At 43.7% G+C, this 20,008-nt stretch overlaps 1 protein-coding gene across 1 annotated transcript in view; it reads left to right on the forward strand.

The window, feature by feature from the left end:
• The window catches only part of Tent4b (terminal nucleotidyltransferase 4B), a 61,041-nt gene extending 43,883 nt beyond the window's left edge, over nt 1-17,158 (forward strand). Inside the window, exons 2-12 of the mRNA XM_051169273.1 lie at nt 1,243-1,366; nt 3,672-3,718; nt 4,255-4,375; nt 5,517-5,624; nt 8,079-8,207; nt 9,510-9,723; nt 10,533-10,659; nt 10,756-10,859; nt 10,963-11,150; nt 13,624-13,788; nt 15,541-17,158. Coding sequence (XP_051025230.1) covers nt 1,243-1,366; nt 3,672-3,718; nt 4,255-4,375; nt 5,517-5,624; nt 8,079-8,207; nt 9,510-9,723; nt 10,533-10,659; nt 10,756-10,859; nt 10,963-11,150; nt 13,624-13,788; nt 15,541-15,717 — 1,504 coding nt within the window. The 3' untranslated portion in view covers nt 15,718-17,158. The remainder of the gene's footprint in view (nt 1-1,242; nt 1,367-3,671; nt 3,719-4,254; nt 4,376-5,516; nt 5,625-8,078; nt 8,208-9,509; nt 9,724-10,532; nt 10,660-10,755; nt 10,860-10,962; nt 11,151-13,623; nt 13,789-15,540) is intronic.
• Nucleotides 17,159-20,008: the final 2,850 nt, after the last annotated feature.

Consider the following 20,008-nt stretch of genomic DNA (forward strand, 5'->3'; position numbering starts at 1 on the left):
TGCACTCACAGAGATCTGCCTGCCTCTGCCTTCCTGAGTGCTGGGATTACAGGTGTGTGTTACTGGGCCCAGCGCCAGTGAGCCACCTCCTGAGGGTACCCCAGGTCTCTTCCACCTTCTCAATCCCAGGGAAAGCTGAGTGGGTGCTTCTCAGGTTTCTTTCCACTTCCTCTCTCCAAGGTAACTCTCCAGGGTCTCAGAACGTGAACACAAGTAGTGCTGCTCTCATACCGTCTTTGTCCTCTGGTCCTGGCCAGCCCTCCTTCACCCTCAGCCAGGCGTCTATGCATGTACAGTGCTGCTGGAGCTCCTTCTTGTCCTACCACAAACCCTAGGTCTTCCCTGTGATGCGTCTTTTCTAGGCCTTGCCCCTCTGTCCATCTCTGATGCAGTTTGATCTTTTTAAATACATGTCGCAGTCAAGGTCGCCCCAACCCTCCCTATTCCCACAGAGGGGAGCTTGAACTCAGTTTCCATTCCCTTTCCTTTTCCGTCTCCTCTTTTTCTTTCTCTTCCCTTTCCCATTCCTTTCTTCTTTTTTCCCTTTCATTTTTCTTGTGGTTCTTAGGGGTGAACTCAGTCCATTGAACATACCAGGGGCATGCTCTACCGCCGAGCCGTAGCTCAGCCCAGCCTGAACTTCTTAGCTTGTTATTCACATGTGTTGTTCTCCCGAGCCCATCTTCCCCTTCATAGGCACCTCTGTATTCCTTTCCAGATGTGCCTGTCTATTGACTGTGCTTAGGTTTCATGCCTGTACACTCAGCCTTTGGAAGCCTGCAGCTCCTTCTCAGAGCCCTGTCTGCCATCTGTTCTTCTCAGGGCATTGCTGGTGTTCACTGACCAGCTTGCTATGTTCTGCTCCTTGTGGAGAGGTGAGATGGTCAGAAAGCTGCCTGTGCTCCCTGGGCTCAGGGCCTTCCTTCCTTCTTTGGGGCTGCAGAGTCTGAGACTAGGCCTGCACGACTTCATTTTTATTTAAAAAGAAAAAGGAAGGGTGAAAATCACCACAGCTAAGCTGTGGACTACACAGGGAATTTCTTGCTCTTAATTAAATTCTGTACATTACCATTTTAACTTGTATGAATTGTAATATTAAAATAAGGGTAAAAACCTGCAAGTATAAGGCTATCAGCTGAATTATGAGACTTTTTAAAAAAAAATTATTTATAAGATTATTCAAGAAACTGACTCTTTACTGGATTGGCCCTGCTCATAGTGGCTTTCTGCTTTTTTCTTCAGTCTGCATGAAGAAATCAGTGATTTTTATGAGTACATGTCTCCCAGACCCGAGGAGGAGAAGATGCGGATGGAAGTGGTGAGCAGGATCGAGAGTGTGATTAAGGAGCTCTGGCCCAGTGCTGACGTGAGTACTTGTCCTGGACCTGGGCTGCAGGCAAAATCAGGCTCATAGAGAGGCCTCGCTCACTGTAAGTGCTCCTCTGGAGGCAGCCTACTTTCTTTTGTTTCTTTTTTATTTTATTTTGCAGCAGGGTCTCACTGTGCTGTGCCCCTGGCTAGCCTTGAACTCACAGCAGTACCCTCCTTCTGCTTTCCAGACATAGGCCATGCCCAGCTTTGGTCAAATTACATTTTAAAGGCACAATTTTCTGGAACCTTTACACTTTGGGGCCTGGTGATCACTTTAGCCTTATCCAAAACTTGTTCCTCTCACTTCTGAGTAGCACCTACTAAAAGTGGGCAAAATTCAGGACCCTTAGTGTAAGGAAAAGGTATCACTTACTTCTTTACAGTAGTTTATTATTGAATGAGATTTTTCAAGGCCCCATTTTTGTTTTTATTCTAGCCTGTCAGTGTAAACAGTACAGTTTGCTTATAACTGAAGGTGTTTCTTTTGCTGCTTGAAGTAGACTGTCTTAGGCAATTGCAGACGAGCGTGTGCCTCTTCACTGGAGACCACTCTTTGTTCTCCTGGCCAATTTCTTTTGATCCCCCAGTCAGTGAACAAAATATTTGCCTGGGTCTCCACTTGTGTTTATCTCTCATTATTGGCATTCAAACTTCACTTTTTAAGGTCTATTTGCAGGTTTGTTCTAGAATCCTATCTTTTCAAAGAGTAACATTACTTTGTGTGGATAGTATTAGACCGGCGCCAGGTTATGTAAGGGAAGCCAGGGAGAGTTTTATCCATTTGGCAAAAGAAAAAAGTTAAAATGTGATGCTTCAGGTAAAGAATAGACAGGAGGAGCTGGATGTGGTGGTGCACACCTTTAATCCCAGCACTCGGGAGGAGAGGCAGGCAGATGGCTGTGAGTTTGAGGCCAGCCTGGTCTACAAAGTGAGTCCAGAACAATCAAGGCCACACAGAGAAACCCTGTCTTGAACCCCCCTCCACCCCCAAAAAAAGACTAGACAGGAGGGTGTGGGTGTTCAGTGAGCAGCTGCTCTGCACTACACTGTGATCTCTCCCCTCCCCAGCCGGTTGTGTTCCCTGGGGCAGAGAGAGAGGGTTCTGCCTGGCATGATTTGGTAAGCACTGCTGACATCTAGTGGGTGGAAAGGGAGGCTGCTGAAGATGCAGTGAACAGCACAGTCCCTACAGCAAGGAATGATCTGCCCCAGGTCAGGGTGCCCTGATCTTTTAGCCTCCATCTTTGTGAGGTAGGCAATTGTGTTCTTAAATATAGAAAAAAAAAGGATGTGGCTAGGTCTTTTCACCACAGTGGTTTAGCATTATCCTAGACTGGCCTTAGAGACACATAAAATTGCCTGGGTGCCACAGTTCTCTCCAGGATGTAAGGATCTTACACAGGCTGCTTTTCGTACTCTTGTTGCACTGGCCAACACACCAGCACATTGCCGGCAGCTAGAATGTTCTGTTTGTGAGAGGACTCCTGCAGGGAGTCCTCTGGAACATAACTGCAGAAACTTTTTTTGAGCCAGGGTTTCTCTGTGTAGCCTTTACTGTCCTGGACTCACTTTGTAGACCAGGCTGGCCTCAAACTCAGAGGGATCCACCGGCCTCTGCCTCCCGGCTTTTTTTGTTTATTTTTTTTGGTTTTTTGAGACAGCATTTCTCTGTGTCACCCTGGTTGTCCTGGACTCGCTCTATAGACCAGGCTGGCCTCGAACTCAGAGATCTGCCTGCCTTTGCCTCAAGGACTGGGATTACAGCTTTGCATTTATTATTAAAGTGTATAATGTGTACATGTATATATGTATATGTAGGCATGTGTATGGATGCTAGGACAGTTTTATAGTCAGTTGTCTTTTACATGGCATCTGGGGGTCAGGCTTGCATATCGAGCATCTCTCTTTTTTTTTATTTGGTTTTGTTTTGTTTTTTCGAGACAGGGCTTCTCTGTAGCCTTGGCTACACTGTACTTTGTAGACCAGGCTGGCCTTGAACTCGCAGTGATCCACCTGCCTCTGCCTCCCTGAGTGCTGGGATTACAGGTGTGCACCACCATGCCAGCCATTTGAGCATCTTTAACTGCTGAGCCATCTTGATGGTCTCCAGGTCTCTGTTGAGACTGTAGACTATGTTCTGAGTGAATGCCTGTGAGGCATGGTATCCCCACTTTAGGAAAGCCTTATATTGGCAGTGGGGGAGCTCCTACAGTTCTAAAACACCAGAAGACGGCAGAAAGAACATGTATTTCTCTATAGGCACCTTAATGTGATTTTTTTCCCCTCCTTCCTTGTTGCAGGTCCAGATATTTGGAAGTTTTAAAACTGGCCTGTATTTACCCACTAGGTTAGTATATTTATGGAACTTTGAAGGGGTTGATGTATGCTTTGGCTGTTGAATGTGCCTGAGCAGAAATGGGGCTTTGTTTGTTTGCTTATTGTTTTTGAGGCAGAGTATCTTTATGGAGTCCTGGTTGTCCTGAAGCGTTGTTAGACCAGCTGTCATAATTTAGATATGGAAAAGGCACAAAAGTAATGAGATTGGAAGTGAGTATGTGTATTTACACATTGGGAGCAGACCTAAAGTTTAATACCAGAAAGCTTTATGAAAAAAAGTTCATTGATACTTGAAGCTTTGTCTCATGTCCTGGGGCCTGCATTTTGTGAAGTAGCTGAGGGTATGAGGCTGCTAAAATCAACACCCCCACTTCTCCCTCTGCTTCCCTTTCGAAACTCATTACCATCAGCACATTGGTCTTCTGAGACAGAGAAGGAAATGGGTTCTCATTGCACTGATTTGAAGTTCATATGGGTGATTGTCAGCTAAGATGGAGACTTGACTGGTGCTTCTTAAACCTTGTCACATGTGTTACCACAATGCAGTGACATCGACCTTGTGGTGTTTGGGAAGTGGGAGAACCTGCCTCTCTGGACCCTGGAAGAAGCCCTTCGGAAACACAAGGTCGCTGATGAGGACTCCGTGAAGGTCCTAGACAAGGCGACAGTAAGTTCTTACCATCGTGTCTTTCTCAGCTTTGTTACCTGCATGGAAAACTTGGGCTCTCATCTTGCTTAGGATAGTTGCCATGTGACTCGGTGAATCACTTGTGAATGTCACAGTGACAGCATAAAGACTGTTGCTGGTGAACCAAGATAACTTGCCCGGGCTATACATTTCTTTAGGAAATAATAGCCAGCTTTTTCATGCATAATACTGTCAAGACTTCAGTATAAAAATATTTAAGTAAAAAAAAAAAACAGATTCCTAGCTGGGCAGGGGTGGCACACGCCTTTAATCCTAGCACTCGAGAGACAGAAGCAGGTGGATCTCTGAGTTTGAGACCAGCCTGGTCTACAAAGTGAGTTTATTTCTGTTAAGTAGCTCCTAGTTACACAGAAGGTATTGTTCTCTTATTTTGTATTTGAGAGCTTGGCCTTTTTAAAAACATGTATGTTTATTTTGTGTGTGGAGCAATGCTGTATGTCCTCTGAGCTGAACTGCAGGGAGCTGTGATCCACAGCGGGAGTGCTGAGAACTTAGTCAGGGAGCTGTGAGCCACAGCAGCGGGAGTGCTGGGAGCTGAGTCAGGGAGCTGTGAGCCACAGCAGCGGGAGTGCTGGGAACTTAGTCAGGGAGCTGTGAGCCACAGCAGCGGGAGTGCTGGGAACTGAGTCAGGCTCGTTAGCCTCTTTGGACAATTCAAGAGGCAGAAGCATAGAGATCACTGTGACGGTGAGGCCAGCCTGGTCTACAGAGCGAGTTCCAGGATAGCCATGGCTACACAGAGAAATCCTGCCTCAAAACAAAATTTTTTAGATAAATTTTATTGTATGTTTTCATTGTTTTCTAGTAATTTAATCATTATTCCCACATATGTACACTCATACCCTGTGTAGGTGTGGGGCTCAGAGGACAATGTATAGCTAGTCCTCTCTTGCCACCTTGTGGGCCCTGGACACCTAACTCGGTTTATCCAAGCTTGACAGCAGGCACGTCCCTCCACTGGTGCTTGGTCCTTGGAGCACTTCATGTTTCTGTGGTCTCACAACAAGGGTAGAGATTGCAGGCCTAGCTTGTAACCTTGTGCCTCCTGATTTTGTCACTTAATTTGGGGACTACTTTAAACTTTTCTGTCTTTTTCTAGGTTCCTATTATTAAATTAACAGATTCTTTTACTGAAGTGAAAGTTGATATCAGCTTTAATGTCCAGAATGGTGTGAGAGCAGCGGACCTCATTAAAGATTTTACTAAGGTCAGAGCCTTGATCCAGTCTATATAGTAAAGCTGTTAAAAAAACCTAAGTTTGTCTTGAGTGTCCACTGAGCTGTGTTCTGTCCTTTACTTGGCTACTATGTGTGCATGTTGCTGACAGATGATTCTTTGTATTCTGTGTGCACCCTGTGAATGGGTTTATGAAAGACTGAGGACACTTCTTGGGCTGAGTGGCAAGGGGCCTGTGGTGGTGCTATGTGGTGATTCTTGTTGGGTTTTTTGTTTTGTTTTATTTTTTGTTTTTGTTTTTCAAGCAGGGTTTCTCTGTGTAGCCCTGGCTGTCCTGGACTCGCTTTGTAGACCAATCTGGCCTCGAACTCACAGTGACCCGCCTGCCTTTACCTCCCAAAGTACTTGGATTACAGGTGTGTGCCACTGTGCCTGGCTTTTTTATTTTTATTTGGTCTTGTCATTTTTTTTTTTATTAAATTATTCTTGTTACATCTCAATGGTTATCCCATCCCTTGTATCCTCCCATTCTTCCCTCCCTCCCCTGTTCCCCTCTTTCCCCTCCCCTATGACTGTTCCTGAGGGGGATTACCTCCCCCTGTATATGCTCATAGGGTTTCAAGTCTCTTCTCAGTAACCTGCTGTCCTTCCTCTGAGTGCCACCAGGTCTCCCCCTCCAGGGGACATGGTCAAATGTGAGGCACCAGAGTACGTGAGAAAGTCATATCTCACTCTCCACTCAAGTGTGGAGACTGTTCGGACCAATGGCTAGATCTGGGTAGGGGTTTAAAGTTTACCACCTGTATTGTCCTTGGCTGGTGCCTTAGTTTGAGCGAGACCCCTGGACCCAAATCTGCCTATCATAATGTTCTACTTGGTCTTGTCAATTTTTAATCTCCAAGTTTAGACTAGAATCCTCCCTGGGAAGCCTTTTCTCAGTCTTAATCCCAAATTCCCTGTCAGGAGGTCCCTGAAAGTTTTACTATTTTATCTTAAGATAATATTAGTTTATTTCAATTGGTTCCAAAATAAGGACACTGCCAGCATCATCCTCAGAGCATCTTACAGATCCAGACAGTGGCTGCTGCTTCCCCAGAGTGAAAAGCACCCACAGCTCTTTAGCAGTTCTCCAGTCTCCAGTCACTACTACTACTTTTTTTTGGGGAGGGGGGTTTGGTTTTTCAAGACAGGGTTTCTCTGTGTAGCCTTAGCTGTCCTGGATTCACTTTGTAGACCAGGCTAGCCTGGAACTCATAGTGATCCACCTGCCTCTGCCTCCCAAGAGCTGGGATCAAAGGCGTGCGCCACCACTGCCCGGCTATTGTTTTGATTTTGAAATAGAGTTTCTCTGTGTAGCCTTGACTGTCCTGGAACCAGCTCTGTAAACCAGGCTGGCCTTGAACTCACAGAGATCCTCCTGCCTCTACCTCCCGAGTACTGGGATTAAAGGCGTGCACCACCACTGCCTGGCCTTTTGCTTGCTGTTTTGGGGTAAGGTCTCACTGTTTGTCTGGCATCAAGCTTGAATTCCTTGTAGCTCAGTGTCCAGGAGTGCTGCTGGGGCCACAGTTGGGTCCTACCATGCTTCTTCCTGCTGGGCCTTGCTTCTCTTTCCCTGTCAGGTGTGCAAGAATATAGAAGGTAGAAAGAAAAAGAAAAGCATCTGTTTCGGAGGGATTATGTATATGTACGTATCTTTTCCTAAAAAGAAACTGGAAGTTAAAAATTGTTTGCTTAGGGCTGGAGAGATGGCTCAGCGGTTAAGCGCACTGGCTGTACTTCCAGAGGTCCTGAGTTCAATCTCCAGCAACCACATAGTGGCTCACAACCATCTGTAATGAGATCTGGTGCCCTCTTCTGGCCTGCAGACATACATGCAGGCAGAACACTGTATTCCTACATAATAAATGTCTTTAAAAAAAATTGTTTGCTTAATAACAAGCAGTAGAAGATGACATGAAAAATCAAGGTCACCTACTCTGGTAGGTATTGTGTTCTGTGCCTGGAGCATTAGCAGTTCTGGAGGTGTCAGATTTGTCAGCTCTGAGAGCCCTGCCCCATCTTTTGTAAGGCAGGGAGGAAGGGCAAGCCTAGGTGGTGGTCTGGCCACGTGGATGGTGGCAGGCACAGCTGTGCTCTGGGCTGCTGCAGAATGAATTGAGGGACCTTGTTCTGTGGTAGAGAGCTACTTAGAAATGATTTCTTGAATTTCCTACTGGATTGGTGCCTTAAATATTGAGGGGCTTTGACCTTTGTGCTAATTGTTTTCTTAAGAGACTATCCTTTGATCATGGTCATCTGGCTGGGTGGGTAGTGTGTCTGTCCAGAGAGCATGTGGCCGCTATTATCCTCATGAGGAGGAAAGTTTTCATTACATAGAAGGTTATTTTGAAAATTGTATAAGGATCAGTTTATGCTCCTGGTGATGCTTTGGGCTATTACAATATAGGAATTCATTGAAAATGTAATTTTATTTCTCTTTCAGAAATATCCTGTATTGCCATACTTGGTTTTAGTATTGAAACAATTCTTATTACAGAGGGACCTTAATGAAGTATTTACAGGTGGAATTGGTTCTTATAGTCTCTTTTTAATGGCAGTCAGTTTCCTTCAGGTAAGTTGTGTGGGTGTGCTATATAGGTGTACATTGAAAAAAAAAGATAAACTACTTACAGAGACATTCTGGGAGAAAATTTTAAATCAAGCATTTAAAAATGCTTCTCTCTACACTGGGTACTTTTGTATAATTTAGCAAATTAGTATTTAAAAGTTCTTAGGAGAGAGCATGAGACTTCCTTTGGTATGTCAACATGCAGTGTTTGCCCTGGTTTCTGTAAGTGTGAGTACTAATAACAACCAAAAATACAGGGCTGTCTGGAGCTCAGTGGCCAGTCAGCAAGCTCTAGGTTCAGTGAAAGACCTTATTGCAGACTCTAAGATGAAAAGTGATTAAGGAATACAGCTGGCGTCAGCATCAGACCTCTGACCTCATGCACGTGCACGCACAGAATGGCGCACACAAAGGGGCTGGGAGGTGGCTCAGTCATTAATGTACTTGCATGCAAACCTGAGGTCTGAGTTTGGATCCCTACAGCCCACATAAAAAGCTGATGCAGTGCAGTAGGTACCGATAATCCGGGCACTGGAGAAGCAGATACAAGAGGATCCCTGGGGCTTGTTGGCTAGCCAGTCTAGCCCAATAAGTGACCTCCAGGTTCAGTGGTAGACCCTGTTTCAAAAAGGTGTGGTAGAAAAGAACTGGGGATATGACTCAATGCTGGTACACAAGCCTACCATGTGTGGGTTTGATTCCCTAACACTGTTATCCAAAATAAAAAATAGGTATAGTGGCCAAATGTAGTGGCAGGCAGATCTCTGTGAGTTCAAGGCCAGCCTGGTCTACATAGTGAGTTCCAGGACCAACTAGAACTGCACAATGAGACCCTATCTCAAAAACCAAAATAAATAAATTAATTAATGAATAGGTATTGTAGAAAGTGATTTAGGAAGATACCTCTCAACTACTCTCTTTAATATGCATGCGTACAAACACACACCAAAAATAAAAACACATTTAAAGTAATTATCCATGTAATTTCAGCTGTAATTGAGACATGTTATTCTGGTAAGAGTCCTACTTTTGCCTGCTCAGCAGTGGTTGCCAGTAGCCAAGCTGCTGAGTGAGGTGCATTCCCTGATGTGGTTCCCACTCAGCGTTACCTGCCAGGTCTGTACCCATGGGGCATTGCATGGTTTCTGTAACAGCAGCATAGCTGTCAACTGGTATCATAAACTAAAATCATGATAATAGTAGTCCTCATAGCAGTTAGGATCTCACTTATATCCTTCGTCCTTCACAACAGAGAAAGTCTAAAATAATCTCTTCCTTTTTTTTTTTTTTTTTTTCCTGTTTTAGTTACATCCCAGGGAAGATGCTTGCATCCCCAATACAAACTATGGTGTTCTCTTAATAGAGTTTTTTGAATTATATGGACGGCACTTCAATTACTTAAAGACTGGCATCCGGATAAAGGATGGTGGTTCTTATGTGGCCAAAGATGAAGTACAGAAAAATATGCTTGATGGCTACCGGCCATCAATGCTATATATTGAAGATCCTTTACAACCAGGTACTGAGATTAGGTGAATGTGTGGGCTTCAGAGGGGGTGTGGCACCCACCTCATGCTTTACTCTGCTCACACTCAAAATATTCAGACACACACCCTAACCCTAGTTGGGAGGTGGGGGGGACAGACACACGGGAGAATTTGTCTTCTTCCAGGTAAGCTGTGACTAGCATCCCCTTGACCCTTTTAAAGCCAAGTAGAAGAGGAATACACTTTGGGGTGGGTTTGTAGGCTTCTCTCTTCCTGTGGGCTGTTATTTCCAGCCAGTTGTCAGCAGGGCTTAAGGAGGTAAGCTGGAAGTCCTCAGATAGCAGTGAACATGGGCAGCAAGTCCAGGAGATTGCTCTTGTTATTCATATTCTGACTGCCTTTTTCTAATGTTGCTTCACTAGCTTTGGGATTGGCTTGAAAGTGTACAGAAGGTAAATTTCTTCTGTGCTTTCACAAAGTTATACGTATTTGCTTGTGATATGGAAAAGTATGTTTATAGCTAATATAGACAAAGAACAAGCAAACATCATCCTTCTTTATCCTATTGTTTTCAATTTAGCTTGGCTTTATTCTTAGGAGAGACTAGCCAGCAGTTTCTTTGTATATGTGACAGAATCCTTATTGGGCTAAAGTTGTCTGCAGGAACCACGTGAAAGCTCTGCAAATGTTCAAGAACTTCAGTAAGGGGTGACAGCCCACTCATGATGCTCCTCCCGTGAGGAAGCTATTGCCCTTGCTCCTCTGGACAAGGGCTCATCAGCATTCATTCATGGTATCCAGCAGCCAGGCTTACTTCTCTCTGTATCCATTTCTTCTAAAGGTAATGATGTTGGAAGGAGTTCCTATGGGGCCATGCAGGTGAAACAGGCCTTTGATTATGCCTATGTGGTGTTGAGTCATGCTGTGTCGCCCATTGCAAAGTACTATCCCAACAATGAAACAGAGAGGTAAGTCTAGTCCAGATGAGCCTGTTGTATCAAGAGTGGTTGGTACTGATCTTTGAGTTAATGTGCACCTCTTTTTTTGTTTTTAAACCCATGCAGCATATTAGGCAGAATAATTAGAGTGACGGATGAAGTCGCCACGTATAGAGATTGGATATCAAAACAGTGGGGCTTGCAGAATAGACCTGAGCCAGCATGCAATGGTAAGACCTTTTCCTTGATGGTGGACTGGATCTTGGAGGCTTTTTCTGTGTTGTGTGTATTTAATGGGAAGAAACGTTTTCCAATCTTTTGCCACTCTTTCAGGAAATGGTGTTACCTTGATAGTAGATACTCAGCAGTTAGATAAGTGTAATAATAATCTGTCTGAAGAAAATGAAGCCCTTGGAAAATGTAGAAGTAAAGCCTCGGGATCTCTTAGTAAACACTCTTCAAACTCTTCATCAGGTCCAGGGTCCTCCTCCTCCGCCACGCAGTCCAGCTCTAGTGACGTGGTAAGTATGACTCATGCAACCCCTGCGTGGACGCCTGCCTGCTCTCTGTAGTTAACAGCTCAGACCCGAAGGTTGCTTCCTTTTTTACCAGGGGAAATTTCGTAGCTTTCACTCTGGTACTTTTTCCTCAACATTTTTTTAAAGAAAATTCAAAATATAGTGAAGGTACAAGCTCTTTAGCCAGTACGTGCTCCATTAACATTTACCTACTTAGAATATTTCTAACCCTCTGTCCATTAGTTCATCTTACCTTTGATCCATTTCAGGGAAGATGACAGGCGCGGTCACACTTCACCCAGCCACACTGTTAACTGGATTTTGATTGTTTGAGTTTTGTGACCCAGAGCTCTAGTAAGACAATGAATGTCCCCATCATCCCAGAAGATGCTTTATGACCAACAGTTTCAGGTCTCACTCCTAGAGGGCACTCTTGTTAAAGGATTTTCTAACACCATACATTAGTTTTACCTGTAGGAGTTTGTAGAAATGTGATCAGATGATATATAGTATTATTTGTAAGGTTTCTTTGACTTTCTTAGGCTTGTTTTTATTTTCACTTGTTTTTGAGATTTTTAATAGGGTTGTTAATTGATAATATGTGCTTAGCAGAAAGTTAAGCTAGTAAAAGTATAATTCAGGGTTCCCAGCAATGATGCCAGGCAGCTCACAACTGCCTGTAACTCCAGCTTTGTGTGTGTGTGTGTTCTGGAACTCAATATGTAGACAATTCAGAGATCCATGTGCTTCTACCTCCCAAGTGCTGGGATTAAAGGTGCCTGGCTCAATTTAGTAGTTTTTAATGTATTCAGTGTTACACAGCTATTTTCACTCTTAATTCAAGGATATCTCCAGCCAGGCATGGTGGCACAGCACTTGGAAAGGCAGAGGAAGACAGATCTTTAACCAGCACTATGTAGGGAGATGCTGTCTCAGTCCCCTCACCCTCCAAAACAAAACAAATACCCACATTACTCAGTTGCCTCTCCCAGCTCCCCTCTCCCCTATCCTTTAATCTACTTTCTGTCTCCATTGTGGTGAATTACATATTTTCTTTGTCAAAGAAAACTTTGAATCTATTAAAGTTTAAGGTGGGGTTGTCTTTGAAATTTGATTTTAATGTGTGATTGCAAAAAAATCCTGTTAGGGTCTTAGCAGTCCGTGCTAGCCTTGCATGCTCTCTGGTTTTAGTCCCTTTCTCTGCATAAATCAGGTTTGGTGTATACCTGCAATCCAGTAATAAGGACAGTGGAGGCAGGAGTTAAAAACATCCTAGCATAGTAGGCTAGCCTGGGCTAAATGAGACTACGTCTCAAAGAAAAAAATATGAAAGAAAATTAGAATTTTACATTGTTGATAAATGATAGCGTATCATATCATTGTAGAATCATAAATATTCAAGTGCAGGGCCTCCTGGCATCTGTGGGTTCTGGAGTGGGAATGAATGCTAGGCTAGATGTCCCAGGTAGAAACTGCCTTGGAAAGAAGGGTTTAGTGTGCCAGCAAAAAGCAGCCAAGAAGCCAGATGAGGCTTAGACAAGGATCACTGTCATCCTAGACGCTCCAGTTGAGTCCTTACACCTGTCATCTTGTGTTTGATTGAAGATACTGGGCCATGCCTGGGTCCTAGGTCCCTCCCTCTGTATCCTGGGCTTCCACTGTTCTGTTAACTTGCTATCAACAAAAGCTCCCATCAACTGGCCCATTCACAATCAATCTAAGAAATCACTGGACACAGTGGTGCAGGCCTTTAATCCCAGCACTTGGGAGGCAGAGGCAGGTGGATCATTGTGAGTTCAAGGCCAGTCTGGTCTACAAAGTGAGTCTAGGACAGCCAAGGCTACACAGAGAAACCCTGTTTTGAAAAACCAAAAAGAGATCAGCTAGAAGCCCAGCAGTGGTGGTACACACCTTAATCCCAGCACTAGGAAGGCAGAGACAGGCAGATCTCTTGTGAGTTTGAGGACAACCTGGTCCACAGGGCAAGTTCTAGGACAGCTAAGGCTACACAGAGAAACCCTGTCTTGAAAAACTAAAAAGAAAAACAAAACAAGAAATCAGGTAGATGTGGTCAGTGACTTGGCAATAGACAGAAGCCCATGGTGAAATGGAGTGCCTCAGGGGCTTGGAGACGGGGCTTGTGAAATGACTGACTGGGAACGAGAGCACCTGAGTTTGAATACCCAGTACCCACTTGGTGTGGACTATGTGTGTGGGCAGCTGTAACATTGGAAGCAGAGGCAGAAGCTTCTCATTCAGTGAGAGACCCTGTCTCAAAATAAAGTGGAGAGGGACAGAGGAGGACACAGTTGTCTGGTCTCTGGCTGTGCGTGCTTTGGATGCACACACTTTCCACCCACAGCATTCGAAGGAAAGCCTCTTGAGCTCCCAGATGTGTCTGCTCAGATTAGAATGTACTTAGCTGAATATGACAGTTACTAATGTATTGCTTTCTACCCCATGTCACTTGTGTTAGGATTCTGATGCAACACCATGCAAAACCCCCAAACAACTGCTCTGCCGTCCACCCACTGGCAACCGAGTGGGCTCACAGGATGTCTCTTTGGAGACCTCACAGGCAGTTGGGAAAATGCAGAGCAGCCAAGCCACTAACACAGCCAATAGCAACAACAAATCACAGGTGAGTAGAACTTGTGCTTGTCAGTATCAGAGAGTCAGAATTTCTCTTTCAATTTTAAAGTGTATATTTATTAAAGCATCATTTATGACAAGGTTGAATATGCTATCCATACTTAACTGCAGTTGATAACTTAAATTTTTCAGGGCATTGCTCTTCTCCATGTTTGTAAGCCCCATCACACATTCTCATGCCTTTACTAAACACTAATATTTCACAGGGTGTATTGCCTCAACACCTGTTAACATGTCCTTATTGGTATGGACAGATCAGATAACAGTTGTGTTTATATGGATTTAAAACCACATAAGCTTATCCTAATTTAAATTTAATTCTTGCCTACTAGTATTATTGGAAGAATAATGAAATACAACCTGAAAAAGCAGAAATCAGAGAGAGACAGCATAGTGTACTTTATATTTAGTAGCATGGTTCCTGCTCATCAGCTGTGGGGAGTATGGCCTTTAACATTTCAGTTAACCCTTCTGTGTGTTACTTGTCATCTGCCGGATGGATTTAGTTATATATCTACCTTACCTATAAAATGATGACAAAATAGTATATCTTTTAAATTCCTAATGAATATTATTTTAATACTTATAAAAATGCTTAGGACACGTAGAAAATACTTAGCATATACTAAATGTCATATAGTTAGACTTCTCACATGTGCACAGTGGCTACCATGCACTTAAAGAATAAACTGTTTTGTCATTTGTTTCCAAAGCATGACAGTGCTTCTAAAACCAGGTGCTCTGAGGCTCCTTGTAAGATGCTGTAGTGACATAGATCTTAGGGCCAGCCTGGCCCCTTTGCACCCTGAGCATTGAGGCTGAGCAGTAGCTGAGTGAAGAGCAGAGTATGAGTGGTCTTCATGGCTGTGCTTGAAGTACATTGGCGTGGAATGTCCACAGCATTCCTAGAAACTATTCTTATTTATATTTGATATTTGTTGCTTATGTCAGTTATCAGGTAGCTGGAGACAGGTTCAGTTAAGTAGCATCAGCTTTGACTTCAGTGTTTATAGTTGCCTAGTAGTGTTACTAACAGCCATGAGTGAGGAACCAGGCAAGAAAGGAAGCCTTTGATACTGGTCTCCGCCATGCATTTTTTCTCTCATCCTCAGATGTAGCAGGGACCATGGGAAAAGGCCTTTTGGTGGCTGTGATTTGACTTACCCAGCCCACTGTACCTCCACAGCCTTAGCATGGTTACCAGATGCAGATACAGGGAGAGACAGGGCTAACCAAGAGAGTGGTGCAGTAGGAAGCCACAGGGGCTGACTTTGGAAACAGAAAGGAGCAGCCACTGCCCCTGACCTGCCTGTAAATTGTGTAGGTCTGACAGCCTCTTCCAGTACTGCTGCTGGGCGTGTGCTGTGAGCTGTAGGATCCTGGAATCTTTCATGTTGTACACATGCTGTCAGAAAGAGACGTTATGCTCTGTTCACTAGAGGGCTCACCCCTGTTATTCCTCCTTTTCTAGCCTACAAAAAAGTCTGTAGGAGCTGGGCATGGTGGCACACTCCTTTAATCCCAGCACTTGGGAGGGAGAAGCAAGCTTGCACTACCAGGAAGTGCCAGCTCAGCCTGGGTGACAGGGATTGTCTCAGCTTGGCACACAAATTAGAATTGTTGGTGGGGGATCAATGGTAGAGGGTGTGCCTACCCATTTCTAGTTTGGAGAGCTGCCCCTGCATTCAGGTTTGCCAGTGGACAGCTCTACTATTTTTCTGACTGCTTTCTTCTTCTGCAGCATGGATCGGCAAGGCTCTTCCGTTCTTCCAGCAAAGGCTTCCAAGGTACAGCTCAAACAAGCCATGGTTCCTTGATGACAAGCAAACAGCATCAAGGCAAATCCAATACTCAGTATTACCATGGCAAAAAGAGGAAACACAAGAGGGACGCGCCCCTCTCAGACCTTTGTAGATAGTCGGCGCTGTGCGACGGACTGTCTTCTGTGTGCAATGATCTCATGCTCAGGACAGTTGCACAGGGACTCCTGGGACGGCAGGAGCCTCACACTGTTCAGACATTGATTTAGCAACTGCGTTTTTTCCCAGCTCGCCACGGAATGGATCATGAAGACTGACAACTGCAAAAACAGAAAGCAAGCAAAAAAGGGGGAAAATGGCTGCTTATTTGATAAGTCATGTGCTACAACAGGGTCACTTTAAGATTTAAAGCTTGAATGTAAAATAATTATATTTCTTATTGGCTTTATGCAGAGCTATAGGGGATAGTGCTCAGTGTGGGTAGCTGATAGAGACAGAGAGCAGTTTCAAGGAGATGGGTGGGAAGGCCAGCAAGAGCATCTCATAGGAAGTCAGATTCCAAGAGGGAAAATGATTTGTGCATGGTTTTTTTTAAAACTAATTTTGCATATATTTGCCATTTTATTGTGTGTATATATAGAAGACCATATAGGAAATTGATATTTGTAATAGTGGATTTGTTAATACTTTTTACATAACATTACTGTTTGAATTGTAAACAGATTTTTTTCTCAGGATTAGTTTGAAGAATAATCTGAGTTGTCATCCTAACACTCACGCAGGGAAGTGATTAGCTCTGTTGCTCTATTTGTTTTCCTCGGCATTGAAATGACTTCATAGAACCCTTGTGACCTGCTGCGAAATTCTTTCCTCTCTAAAGAAAAGGTTTTATGGTAGCAAATGATGTTTTTATTTTGTAAAAAAGAAAAAGATGTGCTATGTAGTTTGTGTATACACTGACCAACCTCTAGTCACCTCTGAGAATGAACTCAGCTGCCCTCAGCACTGCTGTCCTCTGGGCTCTGGGCAGCAGCAGGACTGTGTGTGTTTCCTTCGCAGTCTCTTCTCCCCTCCTCCCTTCTTCCTCATAGGAAACAAAAGGCCACCCTGGGCCTGGGCTCTTCCTGTCACAGTGCGACCTCTAGCTCCACAGACCTCGCATGCTGGCTCCTCTGACCTGTGTGCTATGTGCTTGTGGTGTTGTCTCTCATTCTTTTTAAGTTCATGCTTACTACTGTGGGAGAGAGTAACTGTAAACAGCTTTAATTAAATCATACTTATAAAAAACTATTTTCTTATACTCCACTTTATGCTTTTGGTATTGTCGATCTTTAAAAATTAAATGGTCTTTGATAATGGATCGATTTTGTATTGCCTTATTAAGACCAAATACTTCTTGTCATCCCATTCTTTATCCTCTCCTTTAATGGAATTGCTGTCTTTAATTAAAACTTTGTAAACACTGGTTTGTTTTACTCATCCTGTAACTTTTGGCTGTGGTCAGCTATGAGTGCAAACGTGTAATCCTGTTACTCATCACCTGCTGAGTCCGAGACTCAGGTGGGATATTTAACATGATGGATTGTACTCGCTCGTCGTCAGAGCCCTCATGTCTAGCATCAGTGTGTGTGTCTGTGGCTCTGTTCGGTATGGCGGTTTCCGAGATGGGAGTCTTTTATCTATGTGTGTGTGAAGTACTGTTGGCTTTTAGGGATTTCTGTTATATACACTTATGAAACACTGAAGACCAATCAGACCGCTGATGGACACTTAGTGCACCTTTTTGTAATGAGAATAATGCTATACAGTAAGACCAAAACTGGTGTCATCACTGAAATTAACAATTTTCAATATATTGATATTTTATTTTACAATGGGGAAGAATGTGTTCCACAACTGGAAATTCACAGTACTGTGTAAACTGTGGAAGATTTTAAATGTGATGTTATTTTGACTGTTTTAAATTTTAGAGTCACATTTTATTCCGATCAGAATTTTTATCAGGATGTTGAAGTTTTGTTGTTCTGGAACTAGTTTGTCATAACATATTGTGCATAATCACAGTATTTATTTTGTAGGGCCTGTGAATGTGTAGACTTATGTTTACCGGTAAGGGAACAATTATTTATAAAATAATATTAAATCCAGTATTAGCTGCCTACTTCAGACACTTAACACCTGCAGAGACCTGTGTTACATTTACCACACTGACGTTTTTTTAAAGGATCACCCTCATTGTTGAAAGTAAATGTACTCTTAGGCGGGCTATTAGTGTCCAGTAAGCATGTGGTTATATTAAGGTGGTGGTAGCGGGAAGATAATCTTGATTCCATTGGGAATCTTAGGTTTTCGTAAATTTATTGGGAAAATAGTTTTTCCTGTACTGCTGATGTTTCTTTTTGGTAAACAGTATCTTTCTAAAAGAAAAAGCATGAAGGAGAATTGAGGTGTGTATACATTTCCTCAGATGACCAGCATTGTATTCGTGAATACTGTGTATCTGGAATGGACGGCACGGAAGCTGTCCATTTTTCAATCTGAAGTAAAATACTTTCAAGAACTTTTAGTTTGCCTGCTCATTTGTTTTGTACATTTTTGTCTTTGTCTTTGCCTCCCATCTGTCTCTCTTGAATTTCAATACTTTAGATGAAGGTTTTTGTAACTGTCTCTGAAACATACTGTAACCGTTTCTGGTTGGTCTTTCTGTGCCCGTGCAGCGCTAGTAGCCGCCCTTGGCCTTCTTAGAGGGGATTTTTACAAATACTGCCTCCCTGTGGTGACATTTCTCTGGCGGTCATGTTTGTGTACCTGTCGCAAGAAACATTGAAATGCTACTATGTAGTGGTGGCTAGTAGGCTGGAGAGGTATCCACAGAGAGCCCCAGTGTGGTTTGGAGAAATCCGTATGAAAAGAAAGTGTCGTTCCCCCCCCCCCCACCCCCCGGAGTTACAGTTTGAGGATTCTACACTTAGTTTTCAAGCCTAGCTTTCGTCTATAGGATCTTCAACTTTTAAAATAATTCTTTTAGAAGATGGTGTGTATATGTGAATGTATGTGCGCCCTATATTATGTACAGGAGCCCATAGAGACCAGAAGAGCATCTGGGATGTCCTGGAGCTAGCATGACAGCTATTGGTGCATCACCTTGAGGGTGCTGGGAACTGAGCATGGGGCCCTTGAAAGAGCCCCAGGCACTCTAAACTGCTGTGTCATTGCTACAGCCCTAGTTTCTGGCTGTTAAGTGTGCTCCCTCCAGTCTTTGGCAGTTGGCCGTGTCATACATTTGTCTGTTCTGAGGGCATTTTATCTCAGTCTGCCTTAGGGCCCTCTCTCCACGTTAGGTTGTTTTATTCATCCCAGATCTTCCTGTTTATAATGCCTATGGACCATAAGTCGGTGCTGTCTCTTTGCAGGGGTGGGAGTTAGGGTTTGTCTCCTGGGACTATGTTAAGACATGCTGTAGTCCAGCTGACCTCAAACATGACATCATCCTGCCCCAGCCTCCCAGGTGCTAGTATTAATGGTGTGTGTTACTGTGCTCTGCTCGCTCTCAATTGGTCTCTTTGCTCTGGAATCTTCAGTTTCCTGTTTTCATCCCCTGCTGTGTGACGGTGAGTATGTGTTGTGTGCTGTGGCCTCTGGCTTAGCCACTTGAGGCTTTCAGAAAGGCAAGAAAGTCAGGAAAAGTGGAAACGGGCAGTGCAGGGTCATCCTGATGCTGTGGCTCGTGTTTGTTGAGTCTCCTCCCTGATGAATGGGGATATGCTGAATGAATGTTCTAGAAGTCACCACCCTGATGAATCCTGGGTTATATTTTGCAGTCCCAGTTGGCTGGTGAGCACTTTGGAACTGCTCAGTTCCTTTCATCCTCTTTGCTTGGGGTTTTTATGTTGCCTTCAAGCAAAGACTGTTAACAGAGAATCGGTTCTTGTAACATTAAGAATTAAATGTTCGGGGCTGGAGAGATGGCTCAGTGGCTGCTCTTCCAGAGGACCTGAGTTCAATTCCCAGTGCCTACATGACAGCTCACAACTGTCTGTAACTCCAAGATCTGACACCCTCACACAGACACACATGCAGGCAAAAAAACAAGTGCACATAAAATAAAAATAAATAAATTATTAAGAATTAAATCTTATCACTGATACTGAAATGTGAACTTGGAGATCTCCAAGCCTATGAATCAAGTGAGTGTGTGTGTTTGTGTGTTTTGAGGTGGTCTCATTCTAACTCACTCTGTAGACCGGGCTGGCCTCCAACCTCCCAGGTGCTGAGTAAAGATGTGTGCCACCGTGTTTGAAAACACCTTTTTTTTTTTTTTTTTAAAGAATTTATTTTATGTATGATTGCTATATTTGCATTTACATCTGCATGCCAGAAGAGGGCATCAGATCCCAGTATTAGGTGGTTGTGAGCCCACCGCATGTGATTGCTAGGAATTGAACTTAG

The sequence above is a fragment of the Acomys russatus genome, chromosome 26 (genome assembly GCF_903995435.1).
Source record: "Acomys russatus chromosome 26, mAcoRus1.1, whole genome shotgun sequence".
Lineage (NCBI taxonomy): Eukaryota > Metazoa > Chordata > Mammalia > Rodentia > Muridae > Acomys > Acomys russatus.